Source organism: Gossypium hirsutum, chromosome A06 (assembly GCF_007990345.1).
Source record: "Gossypium hirsutum isolate 1008001.06 chromosome A06, Gossypium_hirsutum_v2.1, whole genome shotgun sequence".
Taxonomy (NCBI): domain Eukaryota; kingdom Viridiplantae; phylum Streptophyta; class Magnoliopsida; order Malvales; family Malvaceae; genus Gossypium; species Gossypium hirsutum.
The window spans coordinates 58,694,492-58,704,426 of NC_053429.1; the positions used below are offsets into that span (position 1 = coordinate 58,694,492).

Consider the following 9,935-nt stretch of genomic DNA (forward strand, 5'->3'; position numbering starts at 1 on the left):
AAAATTCCGTTACCATTTTCATTTGTTCCACGGAGAAATGTTTATGATCAAGACGAATTAATTCCCCAACCATTGCTAACACGATCAGATATTTTTGAAATTATAAAAAAAATAATACTAATTTAGAAAAAAATTAAAGTACATAACTAATTATAAAGAGCTTTTTAATGATAAATTTGAGAGCTTTAGGAAGAAATTGTAAAGCTTTTTTGCTAAATTGTTAAGAATTTGTGTGAAATAATAGGAGTGGGGGGGTTATACTCTCTTTTTTTACCGTTGGAAACCCCCCAACGGTAAAAAAAATTGCCCATTGGAGTTTAAAATTCGGCCAAAAAATCGCTCCCTTGAGGAAGCATTTTTCACCACGTCAGCAAAACGCTTCCACGTGAACTCGTTTTGCTGAGTGGCAAAAAACACTTCCTCAAGAAAGCGATTTTCTGGCTTTTTCCCCCTAAAACGCGACCACCTAGGCGGATTTTGTAAAAATTGACCATTTCCAGTAAATAATGGTATAATCAGCCCATTTCCATAAACATGCATAAAAAATGGCCTTTTTAGGTAATTTAGTCCACAACTTGTGTAGTTTTTTAAATTTTACAAGTGAATTTATAGCGTGACAAATGTTTCATTTATATATATATATATTAATATACCTTATAAGTAAATGTCACACCTATGTGTAGAATCTAAAAAACTCCACAAGCTTTACGTCAAATAAATTTCCTTATATATATATGGTAATTTATTTTATCCATTACCAGTAGAATAAAAAAACCCCACAAGTGAAGTTCATGTCAAATATCTTTTTTAATTATTTAATTATTATATTATACCCTAAAAACAAACGCTACCAACTCAAATCCGTTTATAGAGTTTTTTTTACTTCATTAGCAACGTAAAGATAATAATCCTATATATATATATATTATAGGCTTTTATATATTTAAATATTTTTATAATTTTATATATTTTTCAAAATAATAACCTAAAAGCTAATATTTTATAAAAATATATATAAAATTACTAAAAACACATAAAAATTATACTTTTTGGCCTCAAAAGCTACCACCAAATTACCGAATTAACTAGTAATGCCAAGTCAGCACAAACTATTGATGTTAGGGTAAAAGATTGATGAAATAAAAGTTAAAACCATCTAGGTTCTGAAGAAAAAAATTAGGAACAAATTAGATAAGAAAATTAAACAAGTTCTACCGCCAATATATATATTAACCATATAAATAAATAGTGAACAACATTTCATTGAGAATATGAAGTAAAGAGTACAAGTACATTTAAGGAAAATAAACATAAAAACAAGAAAAGGGCAAAAATCTGCTTCCCCCTCGTCAATAACATGATACTCGAAACTCCCCAAACTGCAACATCACAACCAAACAAGACTATTTACAGTACATCACCATTGTTTGTTTCCTCAAAGACTCCTACGGAGGCAACCATCACTAACAACTCTCTTACAAACTGTTTTGAACTTCAATACCTCCAATTGAGTTGCAGATGCTCCTCCGATAAACCCCAAAACATGTTTAACCTAGAGAATACAGGTTCGAAAACGAAGAAATAATCATTAGGTGGAGAAAACATACGAAAGACTTTGAGATTGGATTTAGTAACATAATTCAACTTATGATCCATATATATGGTAGCTCGATTTCATTTCTTTCTAAAAAAAGATGCATGCTTTCACAGAGAGAAACATCATATCATTATCACTAACATTGGTAATATGAAGAGCAGAACTGGGTATTCATTAGCAGAACAATTAACAGAACTGGGTATTCATTACTCACAAAATGCAGGGAGAAGAGGGTTAGGTCCAGAAATTTTATTAAGACCGCTTTCTGCTTCTGCTCTCAGGACCAGAAAATGTCCTCATGCTGATGGGTTCAGCTGAACTATGCAAATCTCTCTGGCCAACTGAAGCGCTTCCTCGGAATCCATGTGACACTGTGTGTGGAGAACTTGGTCCACTCCCCTTGGAGGCTTCGGTCTCCAACATCTGAGCTTCATCCGTCAACAATGCTAACTGATTTAACAGGAGATGTCAAATCTCGAAAGTAGATTTTAGATTGGAAAGACTTCTATAATATGATCCATAATCACCAAAGAGAAATATAGCATTGATACTATCTGTATCTAAAGACCATTTAAATAGAAACATATCTTATGCCTTCAAGCATGTCTTGTACGTAAAAACAAAAAGCAATGCTCATATTCACAGTTTATAAATCAGAGAAGCAATCTGCACAAGTCTTCACAAAACTGATACACGTAGTTGGCAACAACTACTGGAACTTCCACAGATGTGACAGATAACCTGCTCTAACGGTAGTAAATGTTATTTTTATCTCAACGATCAAACAATTTAATTGCATACCCGAATTTCATTCTCTTTTAGCCGATCCTGAAGTGCACTGATGGCAGGACTTAAACTGTATATCAATAAGAATGAACGTGAGTACAAAAGTAAAAGCATCACAAATAATTCAAAGAGGTTTGCATTTGTTTCTAACCAATATTCAATTAACTTGCACATTGAAGCCTGATATGTAGACGTGTGATGAATGAAAGAAAGGGGATGCACTTTGCCATCTCTGTGTCAAATAAAGAAAAGGGTAGAATCAGTGACAAAATAATAAGTTACGGTAGGAAAACAGAAATCCTTTCTTATAAAATAAAACCTCATAGTTTGCAAGATGGCTTGGTTATACGCAGCCCGCTCCTCTTCATATAGTACACATTGCAAATCCGTGAATGACTTCAATGGTGAGTCAAGATTAACAAGAGAAGATGTTGGCAAAACATGCAGAGGAATTTCTTTTCGGACATACTCTGCACCACTGTCAACACACAAAAATGCAATATGAGTATATCAAACTGACAGTTCCTGCAAACTCTGGATAGATTTTTTGAGTGTGTATAGATAAGTGTAGGCATATGCCAGACATCTACGCATGTTTCCGTGTTTATGCATATCCAATTCCAATAATGTATGGAGCGATCCAAGAACATACTCATGTATACCTCATGTCCAAATTTGAGCGGTGCATGGCTTCTTGCATGCTTTCCGACATATCCATGGGATCAATATCAACAACAGCATTCTGTATATTATTGGTATTGTAGTAACCTCTGCCTTGCTCTTGCCCTAGATAGCTGGCATCAGCATTGGCGAAGAAACCTCCTAAGTCTACAGATCGTATCCCACTCTGGTCAAATTCCATATGCACAACCCATTTGAAAGAGAAACATAAGGAAAAACAAGCATAAAATGGAGATAATACGTAGAGCAGATTTCACAAACAGTCATGTATCCATTCAAAATGAAAGAAAAAAAAAAAAAGTAGTCACCGCTATTGCAAAACACATCTTTTCGCATTTTATCAAGAAAGACCATAACAATCCAATATTATCTATACAGATGATCCTACATATTGAGAATACAGTTTGTTGTTTTCTGTAGAAACTTTCTTCAGAAAAAAGACATAGACAACAGCAGGAATAGCCCATTTTTGCCTAAACATTTTGCATTTCTCCAAGTAGAAAAATTCTCACAGAGGAAATTAGAGCAATCACTAAGAAAGAAAAGTTAAGCAAAGTAACAACAAATCTAAAAAAGCACTTTGTTTATGGAAACTAAAATTTGTGCAGCATAATATACAAAAATGTTCCATTCCATCATCTAAAGCATTACTTATCTCCTCACTTTCGCTCGTTTAAGAGCCCTGATACGTTAACAAGCCATATGACAAATTTTAACTTCAATAATCATAAATTGCACCTTGGCAGATCCTTGAGCCGGTCTGGAATCACTAGTGTCTTGCATGTGACTATCTACTTCTGCAGATCCAGATGTCAACAATGGATTTTCAGAAGAGCTTAGAGATGACTCAAGATCGATAACTGAGCTTCTATTCAGTGGTGATAAAGCAATTGGTCCTGTAACATGATTCTGTTTCCCATCTGATGACTGAAAAGCAATGACTTGTATTCTTCCCACCTGAAATTATCACAATTATACTTATCGAGCTTTCCTGGGTTAACAAGAACTTCTATAAGATTGGTTTCAATTTAGTATGCATGAAGCACTAACCTTGTTTGTATCTTCACTAAAACAAGAAAATATGAGCCCAATAAATCCAGAATCTAGAAGTTGATACATTGCCTGAGTCCGCACATCTGCAGAAGGTAAAAGTAGAAAATCTTTTCAATGCCCCAAAATCAATCATAAATATGACACCATCTAACAAGAAAAAACCAAAAGTGGGCTTCAGTTAAAAGTAATGATCAATAAACAATCCCACTGTGCCTACACAATGAAGAATCCTCTTCGTCAAGTTTCACCAATAAGCAAACACTCTCATATCAGCTACACAATGTCATGGGTTCAAATCTTAAGGATGTGGTTCCACACTTGCGAGGTTGAAAATTAACAGGACTAGAAAACCAATCATCTTAATTTGCAACCATTGGATTAAATATAAAATACATCCAATAGTTAATAGGAGACTGTGACCGAAAATTGAATAACCTAGACATGCAAAAAGGACTAAGCACTTGTCCATTCAATAATTCATGATACAAGTAAACAAACAAAAACAACTTAGGATTTCAAAAAGGTAACTGTACATGTGAAAATTCTGCTCAAACTGAAACAAAAGTAAGGGTGAACAAAATTCGATTCGACTCGAAAAAATTGAAAAAAAACTTGAATTTCGAGTTAAACGAATCGAGTTATTCGAGTTAATCGAGTTATTCAAGTCAACTCGAATTTTTTTTCGAATTTCGAGTTAGAATCGAGTTGAGTTTTCGAATTCGAATAACTCGAATAATTTGAATATCAAACTATAATATTTTACATTTTTACCCCAAACTCTCAAACTTTTTTACTTTTCTCTCAAAACTTTTACTCCTCACTTTCCTATCCAAACTTTTACTCCTCTCCCATCCCAACCCCCCAATCTACCCAAAATCCATTTCCCACCAAAATTTTACTCTCCCATTTACTTTTTCTCAAAATTTTACTCCCAAAAACCCTTAAAACTTTTTATTTTTCCCCAAAATTTTTACTCCCTTCCGCTTTCCCCCTAAACTTTTACTCCCTTCCCATCCACCTCCGATCTACCCCAAACTCATCCCCCCAAATATTTTTTTTAATATTTTCCCTCCAAAATTTTACTCCCCCATTTACTTTCCCTCAAACTTTTATTCCCCAAAACTTTTTATTTTGCTCCTGAACTTTTACTTCTCACCCTTACTCTCAAATAAAAAATCAAAATTATCCAAAAAATATCACTAAACATAAATAGTAATAATTTTATTTATATATACTATTTATATTATTAAATTAAATTTCACATTTTATATTATTTATATTATTGAATTGTTTAGTCATATTGAATATATTAAAATTGAATTATTAACTATGCCATAAAATATTCGTGCTAAAATTTTATATTGGTATCAATTTCACATTTTATATTTAAAATAACTTTTATTAAAAAATCACATTTTTACATTTAATATATTTTTTTATTCCAAAATACATAGTGACAAGAATCTAAAGATAATTGAAACAACTAAGCAAGCAAAGAAGTTAAGCCGTATATAAAAGATTAATAAATAAATTATGAGGTGATGAAAGTTAATAAAAAAAATTTGATTAAGTGGATAAATTTTATTATGATAGGTGACAGTGGGCACAAGAACCTAAAATTATTTTTTAAAATTTAACTCGAACAAATATATTCGATTCGATTCGAATTCCATTTCACTCGACTCGATTCGAGAAAATTTCAAATCAAATTAGGAAGATTAAATATGATTCGTCAACTCGATTAACTCGAAATTTTTTCATTCGATTCGATCGAACGCTCACCCCTAAACAAAAGAGTGCACACACAAAGAGTATCATGTTATTCTCCCAACTTATTTCAATATAATGCTTCAAACAGACGAATATTTTTTTCTTATCAAAAAGCTAGGTCAGCAAATTAAGTTTTTTTGCAAAAACAAAACTAATTGTTCAAAACTTACCAACATGAGAAGGAAGAACAGTAATATGGGGATGTGAATGGTACCACCCAATAACTCGTGTTGTTCTGCCAGTCGATGCAGTCATTCTGTACCTTGAAGTTAATTTCAAAACAAAGCTAAGAATCTTGAACATGTCACTAAATCAGAACACACAAAAGATATTTATGGTAAAAGTTATACTAGCTCTACACTTTTATGCCGATGACGTTTGGTGTAAGTTGCAGAAATTAACAAATTCAAGTTAGCTCTAAAAATGGCTTTTGGTGAAAGCAGCTAAGCAGAAAAAATTATCATTTCACATTAAACACAGTGCAAGCACATTTATAAAAACTAAAGCTTTAGATAATTAGGCAAATTACTAACGAACACGATAAACTAGTCTCTTCTAGACACTTATCATGATTTACAAGATTTAAATCATCACTAGGAATCACTGGAAAGGCCAACACTAGTGACCAGCAAACTAATTTTCTTTTATACTGTAATGAACACAAAATCAAACGCCAATTCATTAACAACAAAGAAAAAATGCACAAAGATTTAAGGATATATCAGCTTGAGCTGATGCAGCTGCCAACTGTTCAGGATTTGTCTCAACTCGGTCCTTCCGCCGATCAGATCGTGATTGTGGTGACGCTCCCCATATCAATGCAGTGACATTTCCATCTTTTGAGTACTGGAATTTGCAAGAGGTGAACAAAGGAACATAAACTGAATCATAAAATCCAGAAAATAGAATGACAAAAGTGCAAGACAAACCAATCATATTACAGAGCAATACTCTTTGTCGTATGAAACCAAAGTTTAAAAAGATCAGACTTATCATCAGTTATGTTACGTATAAAGAGATTCAAGTTCCTAGGACCGTGTTTCAGTAAAAATGGCTTATTGAATGCAACAATCCACAAAGTCAAAATGAACCAAAGGTAGATACACTTCCAACATTGCTTTTTAGAAATACATAACAAGAACTACATCTGCTAATGTAAAAAATTAATGCAATAAAGGGATTTTCCACATCAAAATCAGGAAAGAGTAAGGTGTGAATTTCTTCAGTTTATTTGCATTATCCAAACTGAACAAGAAATTGGTAAAACTCAGTCCCTTAAACAAAAAAAAAATTTAAGATATATAATCTACTGCTTACTATAAGCACACACATTCAGAAGGAAAAAATCAAAGACTAAAACTTGACTTCAACAATAACCCAAAGCATATAAATAAAACTTGGAAAAATTAGATCAATTTTTTACTTAAAATACAAGAACCCATTTCAGCTAAAAATTAAAACGAAAAACCCAAAGAATTTTGACATTAGTCGCCCTTTTAACATCAGGCGCCATATAAATTACATTAAAAATTTTTGAAAAGAAAAAAAGATTGATTTTGAGACAAGGATTTTATGCAAACATATATAGGAGGAGGGAAAAAAAGACAAACCTCAATATCACCGAGAAGAAGACCCATGATCTCTTCAGTTTCAGTGGACAATGCATGTGTAAGACAAGTTAACCAAACATCCTCAGACATTTTCACACATGTTAAAGACATTCTCTAAATTAATAATTTTTCTTTTCTTCAAACAACTTTCTTTCTTTCTTTCTCTGTTCTTGTCTTTTTAAGATTCAAGATCTTTAGAGAAGGGTTTCTTTTCTTTTGGGGTGGGCGATAGATCTTGTTGGACAGGAATGTACGAACAGAGGGATACGCCACAATCAATTCTAATTTATTTTTTTGTAACCATAAAATCTAGACCGTTTATTTCTGATACATCAACAGAAAAATCCATTTCCTACCACCCACCATTGTTTTCTCAACTATTTTGTTCACTTTTGATTATGCTATTTACATTTTTTTTACATTATTTACAAAAATTTTTTTACATTATTTACAAAATTAATTTATAACTTATTTTCTCTTGATGGCTTTGATTATTTTTATTCATAATCCATTTAGTATAACACTAAATTTTGTACCTTCAAAAAAAAAACTAGATTTTAGATGATTGAGAGGACTAATTTATCAATAAATGGCAAAAAAAAATAATAGATTTTAAGAAAAATTATAAAAATAGGCCGTTTTTTAGATAATGCTTCCAACTGGAAGTATTTTCAGCTAGTTGCCTAGAAAACAATTCCAACTAGAAGTACTTTTCCCCTAACAGTAAAAAATAATGGCTATTTTTCCAATGACTATTTAATTAGCCGTTGGACACCTACCCAAACGGTCAAATTTATTTTCTTATAAACCTAGCATTCCATTTTTTTTCAATTTAATCTCAACTCTCTCTCAGATTCTCAATTGTCTCTCAAATTCCTCTCAATACCCACTTAAATTCACTATTTTTTTTTTGCTCTCTCAATTTTATTTCTTTTTTTGTTTAAGTTATCTTAATATTTTCTTAAATTATTTTTTCTAACACAAATTTTTGGGTTTTTTTTTTAAATTATCAATGGCAAATTCAAATTCTCTAATCCGTCATTATAATAACCACATTTTTGTCAATCAATTGCATATGGTAAGAATATTTCTTATTATATTTTAATGTTGTATAATTTTTATATTTTTTATTATATTTTAATTTAATATTTTGTATTTTTTTCTTGAATAGGCGGAAGATCGAATTTTGCAATCTAACATTCATAATCTACCCGCTCCTCCATCAACTTTGAGAGAAGTAAGTTTTTCGCACGTGGCCCTTGTAGGTAGGGATGTAAGTTAGACCGACACTCGTAAGCGCGTTGGAGGAAAGGTGGAGACGCACACTTTCTATGTTTCATGCGGCGAGTGTACCATCACTCTAAAAGATATGCAGTTACAGCTCGAGTTACCAGTGGATGGGTCCGTATTGACTGAGACTGTTCATACCGATTGGAAAGCGGTATACGACAAACTTTTGGGGTTGGTTCTGGAAACACTTTTTGAAGGTTGGATAGAAATGACTTAGTTAAGAAGAAATTTTGATGAGCTCGATTAGGATTCGACTGAAGTCGAAAGAGAACAACATGCTCGGGCTTACATCCTTATGATTATCGAGGGTATCCTAATGCCAGATACATCACAAAATCTCGTCTATTTAAGGTGGTTGCTGAAACTCGTCAACTTTAAAGAAGCAGGTGAACTCAATTAGGGGTTCGTCGTGTTGGCAACCTTGTACTGGAGATGTGTCAGGCAACACAACCATGAAAAATTAAAATTGGTGTTTGCATGCTACTACTACAATCATGGGCGTAGTATCAACTACCATTTTACATTCTGAAGCACACTACCCTTACACGTTTCCTTTCGTAACAAGGTAAAATTCATTAGATAAATTATTTACCGTAATAAAAAAATTTAAAGTTTGAATTATTTTGTTAACAAATTATTTCAATAGGTGGAATCATGGGCTGAGTTACGCGAAACTACTGAAGGAGTTGCGAGATATACGACTTCTATTAGACCAACAATCTGAAGCGGAGGTAAGTATTTTTTTTAAATTTGAAATTATATAATATTCATGTATTTAATTTGAGATTTAATAGTATATATATAACTAGTTTTTTATAATTTTAATATAATTTGTATGGACACCATACGAGGGTCCGGTGATTCAGGAATGCATCTCGTTCGAATTCCTAGTGAATCCCGTCGGACGAGATGCATTCCTGAATCGCTGGACCCTCGTATGGTGTCTAGACAAATTATATTAAAATTATAAAAAACTAGTTATATATATATATACTATTCACTGTCGTAGAGATGCATGAGTCAAATTGGGTGTTGCAGCAATTTGGGTTCAGGCAATCGATTCTAATGGTACCTTAGGACCTCAATGATCTACATCCTATTGACTTGCAAAGGAGGCCAAATGAGGATTAGATTAGATTCCATGCCGA

General features: G+C 32.5%; 1 protein-coding gene across 2 annotated transcripts; it reads right to left on the reverse strand.

The window, feature by feature from the left end:
• Positions 1-1,242: 1,242 nt before the first annotated feature.
• LOC107961695 (lys-63-specific deubiquitinase BRCC36) lies at positions 1,243-7,794 on the reverse strand. Of its 2 annotated transcripts, none has more exons than XR_005928736.1 (11): positions 7,498-7,794; positions 6,608-6,733; positions 6,058-6,145; positions 4,115-4,200; positions 3,803-4,021; positions 3,046-3,230; positions 2,703-2,861; positions 2,535-2,615; positions 2,399-2,453; positions 1,812-2,043; positions 1,243-1,552 (listed from the first exon to the last, which is right to left on the reverse strand). XR_005928736.1 is itself a non-coding variant. In XM_041115831.1 (11 exons), exons 1-10 carry the CDS (start codon positions 7,606-7,608, stop codon positions 1,850-1,852), a joined length of 1,308 nt encoding a protein of 435 aa, XP_040971765.1. In that variant the 5' UTR covers positions 7,609-7,794; the 3' UTR covers positions 1,243-1,552; positions 1,812-1,849. The 2 variants fall into 2 exon arrangements, 1 of the variants encoding a protein (XP_040971765.1); XM_041115831.1 differs by having other exon boundaries at positions 1,812-2,047.
• Positions 7,795-9,935: the final 2,141 nt, after the last annotated feature.